The sequence below is a fragment of the Cetorhinus maximus genome, chromosome 20 (assembly GCF_964194155.1).
Source record: "Cetorhinus maximus chromosome 20, sCetMax3.hap1.1, whole genome shotgun sequence".
Taxonomy (NCBI): domain Eukaryota; kingdom Metazoa; phylum Chordata; class Chondrichthyes; order Lamniformes; family Cetorhinidae; genus Cetorhinus; species Cetorhinus maximus.
The window spans coordinates 36,853,515-36,878,210 of NC_135898.1; the positions used below are offsets into that span (position 1 = coordinate 36,853,515).

Here is a 24,696-nt window from a genome sequence, read left to right on the forward strand (position 1 = left end):
CATTGTCAAGTAAGAGAAAGAGAGAAGCGATGAAATAGCTCCCTTATAGCAACAGTGGGTGCCTTGTGGTAATAGTACTGGATGTTTTATAGATTAAGAATCTATTTGAACTGTTGCCTGGGAAAAGGGTGTTTATTTGGGAGTCTAACTAAGTAGAAATCTTTTGGGAAATGTTGTAAGACCAAATTTAACTGTGTATATGTAATCTTGTGCGTTTAAGTTTTGTTTTCTTTTGTTAATAAATATTTTAATGTTTAAAATCTCCAAAAGTGGTAGTGGAATCTTTACTTCTGACTTCAGTGCACATACCTTCTTGTAATAAAAATACAAAAAGCAAATCATTGTGATAGCTTGGCCAAGTTTCCCTTTGGGATTTGGTCAGCTCGGCAATTATCACCTGCCATATCGTAACACTTTAAAAATACTGAACTGTTAAATAGTTTCATTGGTGTATGCTAGTCAGTCTCTTAGTAAATTAAATATTTTTTGATATGAAAATACTTTTAAAATGTGCCTAATAATGCCTGTGCACCTAAGGAAAAAATTAGGGGAATCTCTCACTTTTGACCTGGGACGTAGCCAGTTTTGGAGGTTGGTGACTGATGCTGGTGGACCAGTGTTTAAGATAGAAGGAAACACCAACAAGAGTAGTTTGGCTGTGACTCGTTTCATTTACAATTCCACAATCCTTTGCACTAGTTTGCTTGATTCTGCTTGAATTTGTTGATATTATCAGCGTAAAGAAGCGGAAACTCAAGCCCTTGATAACTAAAACTAATCTTTACACGCTTAATGACTTAAATAAAGGAACCTACTGCAGTGTTTGGTTAATTTAATTTGGCCCTTTCTAATAGATACAAAATCTATTTGCAAAAGCTTTTCCCCATTCACAATATCCACATTACTGGTAGAAATCCGTAACTCTCATCCCCCAAAAACTCTGGATGCTGGGATCAATAGAAATGTCCAAATCTGAGCTGGATGAACTTTTATTAGTTGAGGGTACCAAAGGATATGGAGTTAGGGTGGGTAAATGGAATTGAGGTGCAGTACAGTCATGATCTAATTGAATAGATTAGATCTATAGGGACCAGGCTCAAGGGGTTGAATTGTCTCATCCTGTTCCTAAGTTTGTTTTCCTAAAGTTGGCTGCAAGAACTGAAAAATGTTGAATCATCTGAAGGCTTACTATACAAGGATCTACATAAGAACTTAAATGATAGGAGCCAGAATTGGCCACCAGGTCCTTTGAGCCTGCTCTACCATTCAGTAAGGTCAGCTTCCAGCAGGCAGCCTGATTTAATGGGTATATATTTGACACCTCTCTGCTGCCTCATTACAGAAGGGATTCACCCCACTCCACGTGGCTGCAAAGTATGGGAAAATGGAGGTGGCTAACCTTTTACTTCAGAAATCTGCGTCACCCAATGCTTCTGGAAAGGTAACAGTCAGTGACGTTCTTTGTTAAACTGTATTTATTACAATGTCAGCCATGCCTCAATGATAGCATTCCCCCTGAATCAGAAGGTCATGAGTTCAAGTACTACTGCAGAGACTTCACAAGATCTAGGCTGACATTCCAGCGCAGTATTGAGGGAACATTGCGCTGTCGGAGGTGCTACCTTTCAGATGAGACGTTAAGCTAAAACCCTGGCTATCCATTGAGGTAGATGTTAAAGATCCCGTGGCATAATTCCGAATTCTCCCTGGTGCCCTGGCAAATATTTAACCCTGAAACAGCACCAGAAAAACAGATTATTTGGTCATTGTTGTTTGTGGGAGATGGTGGCGTAGTGGTTTATGTCACTGGACTAGAACAGACTAAGCCTAGTCTAATGTTCTGGGAACATGGGTTCAAATCCCACCAAGGCAGCTCTGTGATGTAGTCTCTGTGATGGTGACAGTGAAACTATCATCGATTATTGTAAAAACCCACCTAGCTCACTAATGTCCTTTTGGGGAAGGGAAGCTGGCATCCTTACCTGGGCTGGTCTGTATATGACTCCAGATCAACAGCAAGGTGGTTGACTCTTAACTGCCCTCTGAAGTGGCCTAGCCAGCCACTCAGTTCAAGGGCAATTAGGGATAGGCAACAAATGCTGACCTTGCCAAGGATGCCTACAAGCCATGAAAGAATAAGTTTAAACAAAAAGCTTGCTGTGCGCAAATTGTCTCATTTCCTACATTGCAACAGTGACCGCACTTCAAAAGTACTTCATTGGCTGAAAAGTCCATTCTTTGTGAAAGGTGCTATATAAATGGAAGTGTGTCTTTTTCTTTATGTATGAGCTTTGTAGTGCTACACCGGGTTAATGCGTCGCCTGGTCTGATACTAAACACAAATAGACCCGAAAGGTCAACGTTTTGTTAAATTAATCTCAAGCTGGGTAGCCGTGGAACTGTTACAACTGAGCTCAGCACCCTTGAGTAAGTTGAGGCCACAAGTTCAGCTGTGATGCTCCCCATACCCACCCCCATCGTCACCCCCCCCAGTCAAATATTCAGCCGGTACTAATTGTTCAGCCACAGCTGCATTGAAGCTGAAATGCTTTGTACGTCATAGAGTTTAAATGTGTCCTTAGGAATCTTAGATTCTAATGATGTGGTCTGAACTAACCTCAGAAGTTCATCTATTATTCTTTTATAATGGAGCTGTGTAATGAATCAATCAAATTATGCATGTGGTCGAGGTACATATACACCATGATCAGATTTGAACACGAAGTAACAGTGAAACAATGCAAAAGCTCATAATGTGTTTAGCACACTAGTTATGTTGCACAGCTGATTTTCTTTTTTTTGACTGCAGCAAATCAGCATCTCACTTTACAGCATAAACAAGCAGATGTTACAGTGACATCAATAGAACCGGGACATTGAAGCAGACATTCCTCTGAACTAACAGTGAATGTATCAGCTGACTGAAGCTGCCCGAGGTTACTACTTTCTGTCTCCCTCCTACACTGGTTAACAGTGCAAACAACTAACTGAAACTGCCTAAAGCCTCAATCAGCTGATTGCAGTGTTAAAACTCTGTCACCCAAAATTCTCCTGACAAAACTCAAGATTGTGCTTACTGAACCACATTGTCGCCCGGTCCAGCAAATCCTCGGTTTTAAAAATTCTCACCCTTGTGTTCGAGTATCTCCATTGCTTTGTCCCTCCCTATCTCAGTTACCTCCTCCGGTCCTACAACCCTCTGAAATCTTTGCGTTCCTCCAACTCATGTGCCTCATTTATTAGTCCCCACCACATAAACTGAGCATGCTTAGGTTAATGTGATTTGTCCACTAAATGTGGTGGGCGGTAAATCCATCTGAATCAATTGAAACGTCGTAACAGACCTGATCTCAACAACAAGAACAGCTTGGATTTATGTAGCGCTTTTAATGTCATGAAACGCCCCAAGGTGTTTCACAAGAGAATTATCAGACACAAGTTTGATGTTGAGCCTATCAAGGAGATATTAGGACAGGTGACCAAAAGAGGTATTAGGACAGGTGACCAAGAGTTTGGTCAAAGTGGTTTTAATGAGTGTCTTAAAGGGGGAGAGAGAGATGAAGAGGCAGAGAGGTTTAAGCAGGGAACTTTAGGGAGCCAAGGTGGCTGAAGGCACGGCCGTCATTGGTGTTGTGAATACAAAAGGTTTGTTGTGTTCAAACAATCATGGAAACAGTTTGAAAGTTCAATTGTCTTTATTCTCAGAAATTCCTGATTTTGATTGGCTCGTCTTACTGGTGCCTTTCTCTTCTCCATTTCCTTTCAGAGCGGCCTGACTCCACTGCATGTGGCAGCACACTACGATAATCAGAAAGTGGCCCTTCTTCTATTGGACCAAGGAGCCTCCCCTCATGCAGCAGCAAAGGTACAGTGCACAGACAGCCAGCACATGGGAACTAGCAACACGTGCGGAGAATGATGACTATGTGGGGTTTGCATACTGAGAAGGCTGTGGCTTTTAGTCCAATTGTACATACCCAGAAGATAGTCCACTCACTGGGAATGTACTGAATTTATCCAACAATATCTGTTATAGTGATCAATAGTTCGGTGGTTATATTTGTGGTATGCTCTTATTTGACCTGGGCATTATATTAAATGAATACATATTTGTGAGGTTTTGTTTTAACTTGTTTGCTGGTAACCTTCTGTATATTGAAGATGGAGAGATTGTCTGAGATTGTACCCTTGACTTAAACACGGCATGACAGGATACTAAGATAACCAGTTAGATAACAAGGTAAATGATAACCTGTAACTCGCCATTGAATTCACTTAGAGAATGTTGTGTTCTGTAATTTCATCATTGCCCGTAATTCCAACATGCGGCACTCAGAATCGGTGGACTGCTTTTGTATAGACGTTGGAAAAGATGGTGCATGTGGATTTTGGAGGTGATCAAGAGATTCTGGTGGTCAAAAGGCTTTATCAACTGGGTTGACGTCCTGCTGATTTAACCTTTATTAGTGATGATTATGAATATGACAATATTCTTTTCAAAGGCATGTAGAACAGAGCAAAACATTGAAAGGAACACCCGTTCAGTTCAGTAGACCCCTATCTGCATGCAGCTCAGGATGTGTCAGTTCCTCGACATTAAGTTCAGTGTTACAAACACCTTTTGGATGCAACTTGGATGGATGCAAATAAACTGTAGTTAAACCTAAACTGGTACCTTATTGTGTGGCTTTCATTCCTGGCCTATGTGCTTGTCTCTGTCTTGTTGCTAATTTCAATCTTATGACCTTTTCATCCATAGGAATATAGGAACAGGAGAAGGCCATTCAACTCCTTGAGTCTGTGCACTACTGAATTTGATCTTGGCCAGTGTTCCCTCTAAGCTATGTGACTGTGCAGCAACCCAAAGTTCCCATGCAGGCTGAACTCAAGTTAGCCCCTTTAAGTTAGCACAGGAGCCAGCACAGTTAAAGGAACTGGTTGGGCTACAAAAAATATTAGAGGGTACATTGATCTTGGCTGATGTATATCTTAATTGTGTTTGCCAGTGTTGGTGCCACTGAACAGCCTAGCTCTAATTTTAAAGTTAAGTCCCTTGTTCTGGACTCCCCCTCTAGAGGAAAGTGTTTTTCTTTATCTAACCTATCGAGTTCTTTAATTATCTTAAACTCCTCAATTAGATCACTTCATCTTCTGTAGTCAAGGGGATACCATGCCTAGTCTACCAAATCTGTTCTCATAATTTAACCCTTTTAGCCCTGGCATTCTGGTGAATCTATATTACACCCCCTCCAAGACCAGTATATCCTTCCTGAAATGCTGTGTCCAGAACTAATGGCAGTATCCCAGATAGCATCTAACCAAAGCTTTATACAACTGGAGCATAACTTCCACCCCTTTGTAATCCAGCTCTCTGGAGATAAGGGCCAGCCTTTTAAATTATCATTTTGTGAGTTCTATACTTGGAAGTTAACAGGCGCATCATTAGCTCAGTTGGCTAGATTGGGTAGAGTGTGGTGCAGAATGACACCAACATTACAGGTTCAATCCCCGTACTGGTGCTTCCTGAGGCATCCCCGACATACTGCAGCTGCCAGATTTAGGTTTCGGAAACCTAGCTAGACATATTTCAACCTGAAAGCAGGTTAAACCCGAGGTTTTCTGCCCTATTAACAAATTTAAAATAAGAAACTGCCTCCTGGGAGCTGCAGCAAACCACCCCTGTCCCACCTCAGTAAAACCCAGACGTCTGCAGGTTGGAGCCAGTTCCCCAACCTGCTTCCATTTTATTCAGAACGTAATTTCTCACCCGGTCCCCCATGTTAAAACTCTCCCCACCGCCAAGTGTTCAAGACCCCCAGACCTGCATCCTTCAACTCCCCCCTCCCAAAGCAATGCACGCAGACTGTATAACTCTGTGTTCAGTCACACCACTCTGAAAGTAATGCAAGAGTAAGACTGGGAAGAGGAAGGGACACATGTTTCACGAAGAACACAAGTTAAATCCAGGACATTGTCATCAAATAATACATTCCTTCAAAACGTTTTGTTTGGAAAAGCAATCATAGTGTCACTGGTATTGTTTTCATTTTCATTAAACATTGAATTTGAAGAGTTATCACCTGAGACAACAGAAATGAATAGAAACAGATGAGGAAGGCCATTAATCCCATCTATCCATTTGATACCTCTCTATCACAGCACCCAATTGTGCCTTCAATGACTTCCAGCCCTGCTATTGCCTCTGGCTTCCATTCCATCTGTTGATTGGTATCTGTGAGGAGAGGATATTCCTGACACATCTTAAATTTGCCATTCGCCAGTTTGAGTATTGTATCCTCTGGTCCTGCTGTGAACTTCCAGGTTCCCTTTCTCTCCAGCATATGTCATGAGGGGCTCATTCCTTCTAATCTTTTCTCCTAAATCAGTCCCTTGACTCTAAGGATTAATTTCCATGACTTGACTCCAAATTGTGCTCAGGGCTAAGGCATCTCCTTTGTGACCAAAACTGGACATAGCACTCAAGGGCTTGACCCACACACAGTTTAAACAAGACATCCTCAAACTTAAAATCTACTGATCTCATAACTAATTCAGCACCTTCTTTGCTGTGTTGATTACTACGCCACAATGATTGAAAACGTGTTGAGTGACCAACACTCTCTTTCGACTTCATCCTCAGCTGCTTCACTAGCATTCATAGAGCAAGGACAATGCTCAATTCTCCTCCAGTTTTCCAACAATGAACTCCCACATGGAGAAGCAAGGTCCTAATCAAGAGGTTCAGTGATGACTGACACATGGTCATTATTCTGTTTGCAAAGGCTCAGAAATAAATTGTGGTTACCGCAACATTTGAAGGGGGTTCCAGGGTCTTTGTCTGGGAATCTTCCCAATGCTTGGCTTGGCAGGGCCGCATTTTACAAAATGGAATTTGACTCGATGCTAAATGGCTTTCTGACTATTGCAAATGATTTCCCAGAAGTGCTAGGTTTTTGTCCATCACATCACTGCAATTTGTTCATTTTCCAATGCTCCAGGGCTTCTGATTGCCAAATCTACCAGCAACCATTGGCTAAAAACTGCACAAAATCGTGAGAAAATCTAATCAGATAGTTTTTGTACACCGATTGGCATTCTACATGTGTACGAGATCTCCAGCTCCTTCTAATGCTACCTACTTCCTAAAAAGAAACTCTTTTGTGTTCATTTTTAAAATATTTGATTTTCATAAGAACATCATCTAGTGGCATTAATATGTAGAATACTGAAAGCAAGAATACAGTTTACTAAATGTAGGACAAAACTAAACGCTTTAAGCACAGACACTGCAGCCCTCTTCCTAAGTCAAATGCAGTAACTAGCACAACGCCCTGAATATGTTTATAAACAATTCATTGTATTTAAAAGTCTCACTGGCTGCTTCTTGGCCTTCTGGCTAAAACCATCTCTACTTTGATGTGTCGTCTGCACAAGAAATTGTAGCACGTTAGCATGAATTGGGCTGTGTGTCTGATCACTGTTTATAAATCCACATAAACAACTCCCTGATGGGCTTCCAACCAGACTTGCTCTGCGTAACTCTCTGTGCTATGTCTCTCTCTATCTTTTTTCTATGTCTCTATCTGTGTTTCTGCATCCCTCTCTCGCCTTCTCTCCCCTATATGTTTCTCTTTCTATGTCTCTTTTTGTCTGTATCTTGATATGTGTAATATATGATAAAGATATATTTAATCTGCATGTTCAGTCTTGCATCTACTAAACAGTATAATGCCCCAAATATTATGCTGCCCTTTTTTACAGGTGGAAAACTATCTTTTTAAAAGCAAAAGCCTCAACTTTGCACTAAATTTACTGACTTCCAATCAATATCAGTTTCTATCAGATCTAGTTCCTTAGATCCTGGTAGAGACTATGTGAGAATTTGCCCTAAAGAACAAGTCAGGCTAGTAGCTGAGCATCACAAGCATGTTCCAGACCACCCATGAGCAATGCCACAGGATATCTGCGAGTGACACATATTCGCTATAAAGCATTTTGGTTGCTGTTGAATAAGAATGGTGTTGTTTTTAAAGATATCACAAGATCAAAAGCAGCACCGTGGGGGAAGACTCCTTCTAGTCACAACTAGCCTAACAGGGGGACCGCCTCTGAATGTTATTCCTAGTGAACTCATAGACATATTCTTTTGGAATGTTTTTATGCTCTGACTAGTAATAATAAGTCTGAAATTATTTGCTGTCTCCTTCGCAGACCACCCCAAACACACAAACAGAATTTTCATCCAGTTTTAAAAAAAACATTTATATAGAAAACAAACCATACGCTCAGTTTGAGCTACTGACCCATTTGGGATTCAGGGTTCTTTAAAATGGTTCCATCAGTGCGGTTAATTGAAGCCTGGCTGACTGAAGCGGAGATTCTGATTGGTTGTGTTTGCTACTCATGTTGTACTAGTGTCGCCAACTCTGATTGGACAGATCTCGGGAGGTGTCATCACATGACTGCCTAGCCCTAACTGCCCCAGCCCCCCATTCCCACCATACTGACGTATCCATAGTCACGGGGAACCACCTTCCTATTCCAATTGGACAGGAAGCAGACTCTTCATTATCCAGTTGGATAATTGTTGACTTAATCAAACAGCATTTTTCCATGTCTGATATTTTTATGGCTAGTAAACAAAAGTGTATAAATGAGCTATTTTTTAAAAAGCTGTTTTTTTTTAATTGCCCAAAGTGATCTCTCACCCAAAGTCTCCTGAAGATTATTCTGGAATTCTTGATGACTGCAAGGCAATACCGGCAAGTGGGTAACCCTATATAACACCTGTCCCCAAGAGGGGAAGTTGGGGCTTAAACACAGCTTCCTGCAACAAGTTGTGCTAAAGTGTGAATTAAAGAAATGCTTTCTAGAGGTATTAAAAAATAAGAGGGATTAGTGTGCTTGGTGCATTTTAACAACGAGAGTCTGTGCGTATGTTAAAAGCTGAAACCCAATTTTGACACAGAGAAGGGCGAATGTTACATTCAGCTATTTGAATGGTTAGCATGGTTTCTTTTCTTTTCTTTCACTCTTTTATAGAATGGCTACACACCCCTGCACATAGCTGCCAAGAAGAATCAGATGGACATAGCGACGACCCTACTGGAGTATGGTGCTGACACCAACACAGTGACCAAACAAGGCATTACACCAGTGCACCTTGCGGCACAGGAGGGGCATGTCGACATGGTGTCCCTGCTGCTGTCTCGGAACGCAGATGTAAACCTGGGCAACAAGGTTGGTGGTCAGCGAGCTTTGTCCCTAATTACTCCGCTTCTGCTCTTTTGTTCCTGCATTTTTGACTGATTTTCCTCTGCATCACAACCCATTTCTACTGCTCTACAAGCCCGTATCCATTGAATGCACGGCAAACGTACAAAAATAACAGGCGGGAAAAGTCCAGCTGGTCCATCAAGCTTGCCCCACCCTCGCCATCGCTGGGAGTACCCTGCGCTGAGACCTCCTGTAGGAGGTGCAGCCCCACACACACACACACAGCACCCCCCACCCCCCTAACTCCGCACATCATGTCCCGGGAGAGGTAAAAAAAAATGGAGGGGAATCCCAGGGTCAATAAAGAAAAAGGATACTCAGGAAAATTCCTCTCTGACCCCCCCACCTCTGCTTTTAGGAGATCGCATTGACCATGTGCTATCTCTAAAACCCCTTAACTTCAATATGATGCGATCTCTCTGCCCTAGTGAAGAATTGGTGCAGCTTCCCCTTGATGGCGTGATAGTATTAATCATTGGTGATGGGTTTGGCATCACTCTGGGGACAAGTCTCAATGTTTAATAGAGGGACTGGCATAACCTGGGCCGGAAATGTATCTGAGCATCAATACATATTGCCATGGATTAGTGGGATACAGATAACCACCCCTCCATTAAGTTGCCCCCCGTGAGGCACATTATGGCCTAAAATTTTGGCATAGACATAGAGCAGCAATTTTGGAGACCAGAGGCAACCTCCTGCCCTCACTTCAGCCAAGAGATATTACTGGTTTGGGGAGATCAGAAGCAGAGGGGTGGGGAACTAGAAGATGGATCGACAATAAGCTAAAACATTTTGGGAGTGAAATCCAAAATCAGCATCGGGGCACAAAACAGGCAGTAACAGATTGTCTGCCCATTAGACACCCGCCCACTTTTCCTTCCTACCAACTTTGCTTTCCCACTGATGCTGAGTTTCACCTGCTGTGTGTATGTGCTGACTCCCTGTCAGCTCTTTCCATTATCAATCCCTGTGCCCACATTTATAATGGGAACTGCCTGTGTAAACCGGTCACGCTGTAATCACACCCTGCCCTCAGAACCCTGATCCAGTTCTCTTCCCCCACTGTTCCGCCCAATGACTGCATTGGATCTTGATGCCCTGTGTGCAACAGGAGTCAATGCATGTACAGCTGCAAATATCACCCACGCAGCACAGAGTCAGCACTGTCACATCTCTAAGATGGCTGACTTTATAATCGTTCGATTTATAAAGAGTCTTGTTGGTCCAACCTTCACTCACAAGGAAAACCCTCATAATGGCACGATCTTCACCATAGATAAAGGGGGGAATTGTTTTTTGGTGAAGCAGCAGCTCATTTTATACCCCCCCCCCCGCCCCAAGTCCCCATTTTTCTTTTCCATGGGCTATTGAGGTCGTCCCCTGGGATTGGAATCTTCAATCTGTATCTGAACCTTGTGATTGTGTTGCAATTGAAAACAGATATCCTGGCCCACCGTTAAATATTCATTGGCACAGAGTCACAATTAGATTGGAACACAGCCAATATTGCACCCATCTTCGTTATAGCTTCCTGTTTGCAACCGCTGCCATTGTAACAAGTTGTGGTGATAGTAACCAGTAATTGTGTTTGAAAGTCTGATGGCTGCACCATTGACAGACTCTAACTTGGATTCACAGAGTGGTTTAACACCTCTTCATTTGGCTGCTCAAGAGGATCGAGTGAATGTAGCAGAAGTGCTGGTTAATCAGGGAGCTGCTATTGACCCACAGACCAAGGTACGGACTTGTAAATGCTTATTAATTGTTTTTCTATTAAGTTTGAAGCTGGTATAGAGGGTATTCTGAGCGTCCTGTGGAAATGTAACAAACCATTGCATTTCTGACCTGGTTCCTTATCACCTTGTTTCCATTGGTCCAGGAGTTACGAGATTTCAAAATGGAAAAGGTTAGTACATTCTGAAGAAAGAAGGAAATTTATAAAGTGCCTTTCATGACCTTAGGATGTTCCAAAGTGCTTTGCAGCCAATTAAATTCCTTTGAAGTGTAGTCATCATTGTGATGTAGGAAATGCAGCAGCTAATTTGGACGGAATAAGTCCCAACAGACTTAAATGACTAGTTAATTTGTTTTAGTGATTTTGATTGAGGGATAAATATTGGCCAAGATACCAGAGAGATCTCTCCAGTTGTTTTTCTTATACAGTAAATCCCTGTTTAAATTTTCCCCGTTCAGTGTCGTTGAGCTTTAGTGTCACAGATATAATAGGGCTGGTATGCACACTTAGCATCAGGATTTCTGCTCTTCTGTCACTTCGTGCCAGGGCCAATGTTGCTTCACGTGACCCAATCGGCACCATTTTGGAGCAGCTACTCCCGCTCCCGACTCTCTCCCTCCCACTCCCTGACTCTCCAGTCCACCACTTTCCTTCCCAACCCTCCCACTCGCCATTTCCCTCCCAGACCTTCCCATACATCAGCCAGCAGGAGGGGTGGCAAGTGGGAGCGAGCAGGAGAGAGGAGAGGAGGGGAGCAGGAGATGGGAGTGGGAGAGAGTCCAGGATCGGGAGATAAGTAGAAAGAGTTAGCATGTTTGTTGTATTTTTAAATTTGTTTTATTTTAAAAGTTATTTCATTTATGAATTTAGGAATGTAAAGTATTTCAGCTTTCAGGATGTAATGTCATAATGTTTTTCTCTAATGAGAAAGGTCCAATAGAACCTAACTACAGCTTTTACATTGGCTGTAATGAGAAAATCTGATTCATTTAAAGTTGTTTCACTTTAAGTTGCAGAAACGCAACTACAGTGTTATGTGAAGAATTACTGTACTTTTTTGGGATTTAAAGAAAAGAATAAATTGCATTTATCTTGCACCTTTCATGACCACAGGACACCCTGATGTATTTTACAGCCATTGAAGTACTTTTTGAAGTGTAGTCACTGTCATAATGTAGCAAAGTCCACCTGAAAGTGCAGACAAGGCCTTTGACAGTGCAGCCCTCCCTCAGCACTGGAGATTGGAGATTGCTTCCAACTGCAGCTGGGCAGAGAGGGAAGCTTCATTTGTTTACCTCAGTTATGGTGGACTCAGGCATAGAGGGCCGATATTCTCCTGCATGTTGTACTTCTGTTACTTTGTCAGCCCTGAGGTAATGCTGTGGTTTCAAGCATACAGACATCTTCGCATGTCAGGGGTTTTGCAGAAACATTCAACTGTTCGAATCAAAATAGGGCCCAATAGCATAAAAGCGATGCACTGTCTGCCAAATTTCTGTCTGTAGGATCCCCCAGAGGGAAGGTAAATGAAGTCTGCCTGCTTTTTGATTACAGATGGGTTACATTCCACTACATGTAGCATGTCACTATGGAAATGTGAAGATGGTCAACTTTCTGCTGCAGCATAACTCTAAAGTGAATGCCAAGACAAAGGTTGGTTCCCTTCAGTTGACACCATTTACATCTGATTTCACTCTCAACCTTTCCAAGCTGTGTCTTCCTAATGCGCATACTTTTCTTCTTTTCCTTCCTTGCTACAGAATGGATACACGCCTCTCCACCAGGCAGCTCAGCAAGGACACACACACATCATAAACATCCTCCTCCAGCATGGTGCCTCCCCAGATGAAGTCACTGTGGTAAGTAGCAACTGCTGTTGGGGGAAACTCTTTTCCTATATCAGTAAATGGGTTCCTTTCCAAACTCCTGATAAATTATGGCCTAGAAGGTGCATCATCAAACAACTTTGAGTAGGTGGCAGTTGTGATGCGTCTTAACAGTTCACTCCCCAACCGTTGACTATCAAAGAGCAAAGAAAGATTTGATGATACACCTCCTATATCTGATTGGCATACAGACCCTGTCTCACTGAAGTATTGTCTATATTGACAGATGATACCTAAACACTGACTCTTGTGCCTGATATGCTCACTGTATGGTCAGCCTGTGAACCAGTCACAGCTGAGCGTCAGATGCTTCATGCATCATTGATGATACTGCTCCCCGCAGCTTGGTTAATGTAATGTGGGCACTGTGTGAAAGTGTTAGCATGTAGGACATCAGCATAGGAGCCATTGTCTTATTAGGATTTCCTAAGTGTGACAGTATTTAGATCAAATGGCGTTCTTAAATAGAGATACCCCAAAACTCACTCACAAAACAATACATTCAGTTATGATGTCCTCCTCATGTGAAGCTTCACTAAGTGGAAGCAGGAGCAGAGATAGTCTCATTCCACTACACACCCAACTCGCCACCCCGTGCTCTGCCCTGAAAGTACAGCCTCCCTTAATTTATCCTTTGTGCTATTTTAAAAACCAAAGGCTAATTTTCTTTAAAATCTGTGCCTGGGTACGTGCAAACTCTTTAGCTATAGTGTGCACCAGTATAAAGAATGGAAAAGGAGCATGTGTTTTGTAACTAGCAAACATATTGAAACAAATAAATATATATGACACAGAAGGAGGCCATTTGGCCCATCATGTCTGTACTGGCTGTAAAGGAGCCATCCCCAGCCTCATCCCCCTTTCTAGCTCTTGGTTTATTACCCTCTAGCTTATGGCCCTTCAAGTGCATATCCAAGTGTACTTATTAAAAGCGAAGAGTGTTTCTGTCTCTACCACCCTCTCAGGCAGAGAGTCCCAGACCACTACCACCTGAGTGGGAAAAAAAATACTCCTCACCACCCCTCTAATCATTCTATCAATTACTTTAAATCTAAGCTCCCTGGTTGTTGACCCCTCTCTAGTGGAAATAGATCCTTCCTACCCACTCTATCTGGGCACTCTAACTTACAGAAACAAAAAGACAACAGTGACACTCACCAACCTATCACTCACCTGTTGCTCAGTGACAATACACCCTGATTTTTTTTTCATTAAATATATACTTCTCCCCCTCCTGTCATCGCTTTCATCTGCACTCTGTCTCCTGGAAGGATTATGGTAGGAATGTGGATATTTGTATGTTAGCCGGTGTGCTGGTATTTAAATATATGTTGAAGAAAGTGAGCTGGAGAGAGAAAAAACAGTGATAGGACTTTCCCTATGCCTTTTTCCTGAAAGATCTGCCAGCAAGGCAGGTACTCACTCTCTTGTGCACGCTGTCTCACAAGTGCATTCTCTCACTTGTGCGCAGTCTCTCACACTGTCTCACATGCAGGCTCTCCCTTGTGCTCTCTCGTACACTTACTTACAAACTCCATCTCTCACACGTACTCTCACTTGTGTTAAAAGCAAAATACTGTGGATGCTGGAAACCTGAAATAAAAACAGAAAATCTGGAAAAACTCAGCAGGCCTGACAGCATCTGTGGAGAAAAACAATAAAGTTAACGTTTCAAGTCCGTATGACTGCTCTGAAGGACTCGAAACTTTAACTCTGTTGTTTTTCTCCACAGATGCTGTTGGACCTGCTGTGTTTTCCAGCATTTTCTGTTCTTGTCTCACTTGTGTTGCCATACTCGCTCCCTCATATACTGAATCTCACATGCACTCTTGGGCACTATCTCACACCACCACACAATTGCACTCTTTCTTTCAACTCTCTCACACATTCACACACACTCTATTATACACTCTCAAGTTCCCTCTCTTTCACTTTCTCATTCTGTCTAACTTAAATTCTCTCTCAGATGCTTGCTATATCCATGCACGACTAAGGAAGAATAGGATATGTAGAAGAAAAAAGTTAAATGTTTCTCAGTGTACTTTTTTACAGAGAAACCATTCTGAGTTGGAGAGTAGGGAGAATTATCTATTCAAGATTTAGATTCGGGCTATTTTGTAAATTTATCAGTTGACTCTTAAAGAGGTGTTTTTCTTTTTCAGAAGTGTGACTCCTCGGGGTGAAGAGCAGAATTGTTTCCATTGCACTCTCATAGACAGTTTAATTTGTCACTGTTGTGAGGTAATGATCTGTTCTTGTTTGCAGAACGGGAATACTGCGTTGGCCATTGCTAAGCGGCTTGGTTATATCTCGGTGGTTGATACGTTAAAGGTGGTTACTGAGGAAACCTTGACAACCACAATGGTAAATTCAGTTTCAGTGTGGCCTATCTCTACGTCTGTACCATAATAATATCAGCTGTGTATTTTGTTTATTTCGGTACCATCTTAAATGGTGCAGTTGAATAGTAAATGACAACTCTGAAGTGACTTCTGATTGTCTCTAAAGAATTCCCTTTTTCCGCAGTCCATGACAGAAAAGCATAAACTAAACGTTCCTGAAACTATGAACGAGGTTCTGGATGTTTCGGATGATGAAGGTAAAGGAAATAACATTAAAATGTTTCTTCTTAAACTATCCCTGCTGGCCTGCAAAGGGGAGGGGGTGCAGTGGTACCTGGGGGGGTACCTTGGGGTCCTGTACCCCAATTTCTAGTTTTCATTTTCTCAATTGGCATCATGTAGCCATTAATTTACTCTGCACAACATCGGAAAGACTTGTTATAAATGAAGGAAATCTATATTATTCTAGGTAAGGCTTTGTTCTCTTATGTTTCCCTTTCAAGAACAGACCATAATACCATGTTTCTTTAAGTCTGTGTTATCATTTGAATTTCCAAGTAATGACCATCAAGGTTGAAATCTGTTCACCAAAGGCTCTGCTCTGTGCCCAATCAGGGGGAGCCAGGCCTGTTCCCTGGCGGGTGCTGACTGGCTCTCTAGTCATGGATCTAGTACAAGTACAATAAGGCCTCAGCGCCTGTTGCTTGGGAATGGAAAATTAGCCATCAGTCCCATTCTTGGTGACTGTTCAATGAGCACTTCTGGCAAGTGCATGCCTGTGGATGTTGAGCAATAATATATGAACTCTGGATGTGATATGTTCAATATTCAAATAGCATGCCGAGGCTTGCTGACCAAGCTCACCCATCAAAATGGCCACATTCAGCAATTAAGTTGTCAGAAACTGTATGCTATAGGAAGCAGTGACTTCAGGGGAGGGGGAGAAAATGGGTGAGGAAGACTTTCTATAGTTCATCCTTCTCAGCAGATCTCTGTGAAGTCACCTCCCTTCCTGATCCTCCACATGCTTCTTTTCCCCCATTCCAATTAATTGTCTTCACCAGCTCCTTGTAACCATTCTCCTTAACCCTCTATCTCTCTCTCTCTCTCTCTCAATGACCATCCCTGTTTCTCCTCCTCTTTCTGCATCCCTGGCTCTCTCTTTATATCCCTGTTTTTCTGTCCTTCCCTGCGTCCTTGTCCCTCGCTTTCTCTGTGTCCCTGCCCCCTCTTTCTCTGTGTCCCTGCCCCCTCTTTCTCTGTGTCCTTATCCCTTGCTTTCTCTGTGTCTGCGTCAATCACTTTCTCCGTGTCCCTGCCTCCTCTGTTGTGCCCTTACCCCTCTTTTTTTCTTTGTCCCTATCTCTTTCCCTGCATCCTTATCCCTCTCCCTCTTTTGCTGTCTCTCTGCTCCTCTTTCTCTGTTGCTTTGTGAATATTACTCCCTGATCCTCTTTTCTGGTGTGAGCCCTTTCCCTGTGCATGTCTCTCTGCCATACAGTTTCCACTTTGTTGGTGGCTTTGATGCTTAAGATATTCCTTCAAAATCTTATGTTTCTAGTAACTCTTCAATGGAGCTGCCTGAGTTTGGTAAAGCATCATTTACCCTATGTTAAATCTGGCCTATCTTACATTAGTTGGGCTTGAAGCCTGACTTCTTTGAACACACTGCACTCTGCGATTTCCACACTCTAGTCTTACATTTAATTAAACAGGGTTGAAATGATTTTGGTAATATCTTGTAATATTTGGCAATCTTTATTCAAACCATACAGTTCATAAAGCCAGCGTTCCTGAAATTGTCAGTGAAGTTGAGTATTTGTCAGATGCTGATGAAGGTATTTGTTCTTTATTATTGTGGCGATTTAACAATGTAATGCTTCTGTGTTTGAAACTATTACTAACGCACTGACACTACTTCCATTCTGGCTGCCCAGGTCCTGCTTGCTGTGCCTGAAACTATGTAAACCCTTATCCTGAATGTGTGGAGGGCTGGGGTCTTACTGAGTGCAAACTGGCCAGACTGCTTGGTGGTGGTGAGGGGAGAGGTTTAATTGTGGGGAAGCTGCAACTCCAGTTAACAAACCTTTATATTTAAGTGGATCATTAGTTAAATATTAACTCCATGCTTTTTTGTGTAAGGATGTGAACAGAAAAGACTGTATTTACAGAAATTTCTTTGAAATGTTATGCTCCCAGCAGCCCTTTGGCGAAACTACCAGTGTTTGCTTTGCTCATTGGAAGGTTTCTAGGGTGGTGCTTTTGGAAGGGTGAATTTAAACAACATGCAGGTGGAAGTAATTCACACAGGCACAAGCTGAAATCACATGGCACAACTCCCAGTTTTCTTAATTTGACTGTTTCTCATTGTTCAGAATTGCCTAACTCTGAGCATCCTGAACTGGGCTATTCCTTTTGCTCTGACAAGATAGGAGCTAAAGGTCATCACTGGGAGAAAATGTGGTTATGTCTGGTAATGGCACACCAGCAGCAGCATGTCACTGCTTGGGAGGCCTGAGGCAAGTCTGAATTTGGGCCTTAGGCCTATCTTGCATTAGTTGGGTTTGAAGCCTGATTTGCCTACACTGGCTAATTTTAAGATGAATATTGTGTGATTATCAGCCCTGAGGTCCTGGGAAGGGAAGCAGTAATGGGGCAGGAGCAGCTGAAGAACCTCGGGGTAGAATTGGCCCAGCGATTGCTTGAATCATTACAATTCTTTATCTGCAAGGGGGCCTAAGATGGGCACCATTTTTAACTGGTGGGCAGGGATATCTGAGTAATTTCCTAACCCAATTTAGGGTCACATATCTTTCAGGCACCTTTCGTATGCAGGACCCTGACATTTGCCTTTATTGTGCCCATTTAATGCCTGTAAAACAGGCACAATGATTTCCAATTTCTACTCTGAAATCTGCAACTGGAATCATTGGAGGGACTTCAGATGCTGATAAAGAGAGGGCTGGGTTATGAGGAAAGATTGTCCTCCATAGGATCTCACTAACTAGACAGAAGGAGGATGGGCATTCGGTGGGTGATATTGGCCCTCAGGATCTTTGGGACCTGAGGATCTTTGGGATCTGGGAATCTTGGATCCCAGTAAGTCCTTCTGACAGACACAGGATTCAAGAACGAGGGGATGCAGTTTAAGAGTGTCAAAGGAAAATTAGAAAGTCAAGCAAACATTTTTTTTTAAAAGGTGATAAAACTGCCCAACAGGTCACCAACAGGAGTGGTGGAAGAGAAAACCCTGGCAGATGAAGGAAGGGCTGAATGAACTGGTGCTAGAAAGGGCCATTAGTTCCAAAATCACAGTAAGAAACCTCATGGGTGTTTTGGAAGAGTCGGGTAGGGCATTTAGAATATTCCAAATTCCAATTTTTAATTCGACTTCCCCTATTCCTCCTCCTGTACCATGCCCTAAGAGGGCATTGGTGACCATGGACTTCCATTGGATTGGTCCATGATTATGCTTGGCAAAGTACTGCAGTGGTTTGCCGTTGCCGTCTGCAGTTTGGCTGACCAGGGAACTCTTACCGTCTGCCATCAGGCGTATGGAAAGGATTTACAGGCTGATAATCAGCCTGTTTGGCCACGTTATGAATGCACCTTCCATGGCCATCAAGTCCTGAAGTGGGACTTGAACCCACAGCTTCTAACCCAGAAATAGGGACGCTACCACTACACCACAAGACCTGCTCCTCCCCTACCACCCCCTAAAATAGACTAACTTTTTTTGTTGAAGTTCATGAACTTCCAATAAAATTGCAGGGATATATGTTTTGAGAATGTGCTTTTAGTAGTGAACCACTTAGCCAATGTTAAATGTCGGAAAACTTGTTAATCTCATGGAGTATGCAGTTGTGCTGGAGAATGACTCAATAACAACATAGGACATCTTGTTCAGGTGATGAGGTGCAGTTATTCCTGGCCAGCGTTAGTATAGAGTGTCACCAGGATAATTTTAATGGGAGAGGGTGGCTTCCAAATGAAGAGGGTAACTAAATCACTGAGGCACACACTGTTCACGACTAGAAGGATCCTGATAGAAATGGGGAGAAAAGGGTTGAATGATGTAAAGGACAACAGAGAGGTAATGCATGTATATATTTCTGCAAGATAGCATATACAGAATGGATATATGTTAACAATCTTGCAAATAGAGTGTTGAAAATAAAGTTAGTTAGGTTTAGGAAATTGTATTGTACAATTGGTTGGAACAAGCAGGTACTCGAGGAAGGAATTTACAGAGCAACATAATGGAGGAATTTCCACAAGTGATGACCATTGGCCAACGGTGACACTTCAGAAGGACCTCAGAATTGTGGGTCATGGTTTAAACCAGGAACATCTCTCTCGAATCTTCCCAATGTTGCTACAGAAGTTTTGGCTTCAAGTGAATACAGATAGCCACGAAGGGTGGGTGTCATAGACATAAATCCACCACAGCCTTGACCCTTCCTATCTTCTCCAGCCCTGTGACCCTACAAGATCCCTGAGTTCCTCCAATTCTGGCCTGTTGCACATCCCTGACTTCCTTCACCCACCATTGGCTGTGATTTCTTCAGAGCCCTAAGCTCTGGAATTCCTCCATAACCTCTTTGCCTCTCCACCTCTCCTTCTTTAAGACACTCTTAAAACTGACCACTTTGACCAATCAATGGTTGCCTGTCCTAATGTGACCTTTTGTGGCCCAGTTTTGATGTTTTATTGTCTGATTTATCATCCATAGCTAGCCCTGGGCCATGAGAAGAGTAAGCTTCTCTCTGTTCACTGCAATTCTACACACCACTGTCATTCGTCCTCTATCTAGATTGTGATGTTATCCACCCATCCAGTCCTTTTCCAACCTGGCCTGTTCTTTCCTGATGTTTCACCTTTTATTGTTGCCAACATCAGGTTCTTACTCCACCTTTCCCTGTGGTTGTACTTTCTTAATTTCCATTTCTTCATTTCAATCAAAAGCCCATGAGATTTTAGGATGCCCATGTTCCTGTCTGATTACACTGCTATGAAGTGCCTTGGGATGTTTCACTGCATTAAAACGCTATATAAATGCAAGTTGTTGTTCTATTTTCAGACACATCAATAGGCATGGTGCAAAGTTGGCCACAGATGGTTGAAGCAATAGCACAGGAAGCGGTTACAAAAGCCAACTAATGAGCTGCACAAAATATAGCAGACATTCCAGAAGGCAGTGGCATTCATTGTGTAGAAAGGAGCAGCTGGTTGGCACTCACCTGGGCATGCCCTCACCACGTCTTGTCATCACGCCACTCTCCACAAGAGCCGCCTGTGATACCCCTTGGCTCCAAGCGATCCTAGCAAAGGATCGTCCTAATACTGATGCAGTCGGTACTGTTTGTGTCACTGGAAGCCAGGGCTGGATGTAACATCTCCCTGAGAGACAGCAGCCTCAACAGTGCATACTTGAACCCTGCCCCATTGCTGGGTACTTCATCAACTGATGCCCATGGGAGACCTCTGGCTAACATGGAACATTGCTCCCGGAACCTCCTTAGGAAATTGAAAGTCATCAAGGAAGCCAACTGTGTGTGGAGCACAAGGTCTCTGTTGTAGCAGTGTGAGCTCTTAGAAGACATACAGAGTCTCTCAGGGTTCCACTGCAGAATGTCCACAGCCTCCCTCATGATGGACCACAGTTCCAATAAAGGACTGTGCATGACTGCATAGATATGGGTAATAAAATCCCCTACAGACGCCAGATCTTGTATGGTGTTGTGTATGGTACCAAATGACTCCAAAAGACAATTGTATTTAGATAGTAACCTTGTATAGAAACCCTGGGATCTCTGAATCCATGCACTCCAAAACTAACGGATTGAGGTGAGGCGGATGTTCAACCAGCGGCTTCTTGGTGCGGCAATACCTTCTCGTGCATATTGTATGCTTCATTTGGTGCACCCTACTCACTGGGAGCGAGGTGCCAAAACTAGTGCTTTTAATAGGTGCCTCGAAGAGCTGGCTTCAGCTGAAGCCCTGAAAGCAACAATCGGTTACACCATAAGACGTAGGAGCAGAAGTAGGCCATTCGGCCCATCAAGTCTGCTCCACCATTCAATGAGATCATGGCTGATCTGATAATCCTCAATTCCACTTTCCTGTCTTTTCCCCAAAACCCTTGATTCCCTTACTGATTAAAAATCTGTTTATTCTTTTTCTTTCTTTTGTTTTTGCGATGTGAATGTCGCTGGGTAAGCGAGCATTTGTTCCCCAATCCATTATTCCCCTTGAGAAGTTGCTGGAGCCACTTCCTTGAACTGCTGCAGTCCACAGGGTGTAGGTACATTCACAGTGCTGTTAGGAGGGAGTTCCAAGATTTTGACCCAGCAACAGTGAAGGAATGGCTATATAGTTCTAAGTCAGGATGGTGTTTGGCTTGGAGGGGAACTTGCAGATGGTGGTGTTCCCATGCATTTGCTGCCCTTGTTCTGCTAGGTTGTAGAGGTCGTGGGTTTGGAAGGTGCTGTCGAAGGAGCCTTGGTGAGTTGCTGCAGTGCATCTTGTAGATGGTACACACTGCTACTACTATGCGTCGGTGATGAAGGGAATGAATGTTTAAGGTGGTGGATGGAGTGTCAGTCAAGCAGGCTGCTTTGATGGTATCAAGCTTCTTGAGTATTGTTGGAGCTGCACTCATCCAGGCAAGTGGAGAGTATCCCATCACACTCCTGACTTGTGCCTTGTTGATGGACAGCTCTAGGGGAGTCAGGAGGTGAGTTACCACAGAATTCCCAGACTCTGACCTGCTCTCATAGCCACCGTATTTATATGGTGGTCCAGTTAAGTTTCTGGTCAGTGGTAACCACCCCAGTGACCAGAAACGATGGTAATGCCATTGAATGTCAAAGGGAGATGATTAAATTCTCTCTTATTGAAGATGGTCATTGTTTGACACTTGTGTGGCGTGAATGTTACTTGTCACTTATCAGCCCAAGCCTGGATACTGTCCATGAGCTTTCCTGTGGGCCTACATGTTGAACAATGAAAGAAGGTGTACGAAGACCTGACTGATCTGCTTCAAAAATCAACATGTACTTGGTTCAGGGCAACCTATACTTTGTACGTTTACCATCTGCTTAATAGGGAGAAGAATCTCTTGGCAAATTTTTTTGAGCAACAAAGTCCTGTTCTGCGCCTGTTTCTGTCTACAATTCCATGGCATTCATGGTGGCTGTCGGAGGCTCCAGGCACTCTTGTGGGAGGATAGCCTGGAACTCCAAACAGGGGACACTCCATCCTTTGCACCAAAGGGAAGAGGATGGCATAGTGCTAATGTCACTGGACCTGTAATCCAGAGGCTCATGTTAATGCTCGAGGAACAAATTTCACCATGGCAGCTGGTGGAACTTAAGTTCAATTAATAAAATCTGGAATTAAAAGCTAGTCTCAGTAATGGTGACCAAAAATATATAATTGATTATTGTAAAACCCATCTGATTCACTAATGTCCTTCAGAGAAGGAAATCTGCCATCCTTACCTGGTCTGTGACTCCAGACCTACAGCAATGTGGTTGGGTCTTAACTTCCCTCTGAAATCCCAGCTAGCCACTCAGTTCAAGGGAAATTAGGGATGGATGCTGGCCTTACCAGTGACGACCACGTCCCATGAGAGAATAAAAAAAGACCTCCTCCAGCAGTAGCTCCAGCTGCAAGGCTACAAGTCATGCATTTTTCCTCGACACAGGCGCAATCATTCGAGAAGTTGTAATCAAAACTCCCTTTGAGCAGCAAGTTAAATGCGTGATGCACCTGTACTAGAGCTCGCAACACCCCAGCTGTCCAAGTTTCCAGCACTGTCAAATCATACTTTAACCTTGCTCTTTCTTGATTCATTAGTTTTCCCTATGCGGAAGCCAGGGCTCGATGGGAGGTGTCGAATTCTGATCAGAGTAAATTGTGCCCCCACACCATTCCTGTCACTTGCATGACCTGTGGCAAATCCACCCTCTCCACAAAGTGAAAACCCACGGAATACATCCACCTTGAGCACTGCAACGTTTAACAAATTTCATTCACCTTCAGTATGTCTTACAACCCGCAATCTTGGCCTAGAGCAGAACATGACTCAACTCTACAAAAGGTGAACGAAGAAAGATCAAACTCTTGAGATGTCCCTTGTGGCATTAAAGTCAGCAAGAGACAGGCAGTAGTGACCTTTTTTAAAAAAAAAAGACATACATTTATATTACACCTCTTCTTTCCACAGGAAGTCCAAAGGGGCTTTATAGCTGATGAAGTACTTCTATAGTATAGTCAGTGTTGTGACGTAGGAAACACAACAGCCAATTTGTGCACAAACTGCCCTAACAGCAAATGATAAATGACCAGATAATTTATTTTACTAATGCTGTTTGAGGGATAATTATTGGCCAGGATGCTGGGCAGACCTCCCCTGCAGTACCTTGAATGGTGACATGGGATCTTTCATGCCCATCCTGGTGGGCAGACAGGGCCCCAGTTTAATGTCTCATCTGAAAAACAGCACCCCTGACAGTGCAGCACTCCCTCAGTACTGTACTTGAGCATGTAATCTCGCCTGAAACTCAAGATTCTGGAGTGGGACTTGAACCCAAAACCTACTGACTCAGAGGCAAGAGCGCTATCATTGAGTCGTGGTTGGCACAATGGCCACTGCCACTGGATTGTCCCTACAGCTGTTAATGAACCAAATGGTCGATCAAATTTGCAGTCTCTCAAGCTTCCTGCGGCACTGACACTTGCACCATGCTCGAAAGGGCAGGCTGGTCCATTCAGCTTCGCTGCACATACAGGTAGCCTATCTTCTTTAAATGCTTGTTGACTTTAGGTGTCAGCTGTGGCTCAGCTGGTAGCACACTCTCTTTAAAAAAAAAAAGGTTCTAGGTCCAGGTCCCACTTCAAGGCTTGACCACAAAAATCAAGGATGACACTCCAGTGCAATACTGAAGTAGTTGGAAGTGCACTCTCTCTTAGGTTAAACCAAGGTCCTATCTGCCTGAATGTGGATGTCAAAGATCCCATGATAGGGAGTTCTCCCTGGTGTCCTGGGCAATATTTATCCCTTGGTGAACATCATGGAAACAGGTCATTTTGGCACTGCTGTTTGTGGGAGCTTTCCCTATTACATTGACCACTGGGTTTCCTACATTACAGCATGACTACACTTCAAAGGTACTTCATTGGCTGTAAAGCGCTATGACATGTCCAGTGTCATGAAAAGCCCTATATAAGTGCAAGAATTTGTTTTCTTCTCCATGTTTCCTGCAGTTGGGCCATTGTCTTTTGCAGCTATTCACTCAAATGTATCCCCAACATTGATCAAACTCCCTTGTTCTACAATGATATACCTGCGACTGGCCAATACACCAACTCAAAATAACCCATGAATTACTAAGATAAAAACAAAATACTGCAGATGCTGGAAATCACTTAAGTTACTACTGCAGCAATA

The 24,696-nt window shown here is 43.1% G+C and overlaps 1 protein-coding gene across 8 annotated transcripts in view; it reads left to right on the forward strand.

Annotated features, from left to right (window-relative positions):
• ank3b (ankyrin 3b) overlaps positions 1-24,696 on the forward strand; it is an 813,000-nt gene that overhangs the window by 668,021 nt on the left and 120,283 nt on the right. For 7 of the 8 annotated variants that reach the window (XM_078565894.1, XM_078565892.1, XM_078565897.1 and 4 more), the window contains 8 exons: positions 1,343-1,441; positions 3,767-3,865; positions 9,043-9,240; positions 10,918-11,016; positions 12,569-12,667; positions 12,775-12,873; positions 15,166-15,264; positions 15,427-15,499. In XM_078565894.1, the coding sequence (XP_078422020.1) occupies positions 1,343-1,441; positions 3,767-3,865; positions 9,043-9,240; positions 10,918-11,016; positions 12,569-12,667; positions 12,775-12,873; positions 15,166-15,264; positions 15,427-15,499 (865 nt within the window). Of the gene's footprint in view, positions 1-1,342; positions 1,442-3,766; positions 3,866-9,042; positions 9,241-10,917; positions 11,017-12,568; positions 12,668-12,774; positions 12,874-15,165; positions 15,265-15,426; positions 15,500-17,017; positions 17,081-24,696 lie in introns of all 8 variants that reach the window. The other variant, XM_078565900.1, reaches the window with a different exon arrangement.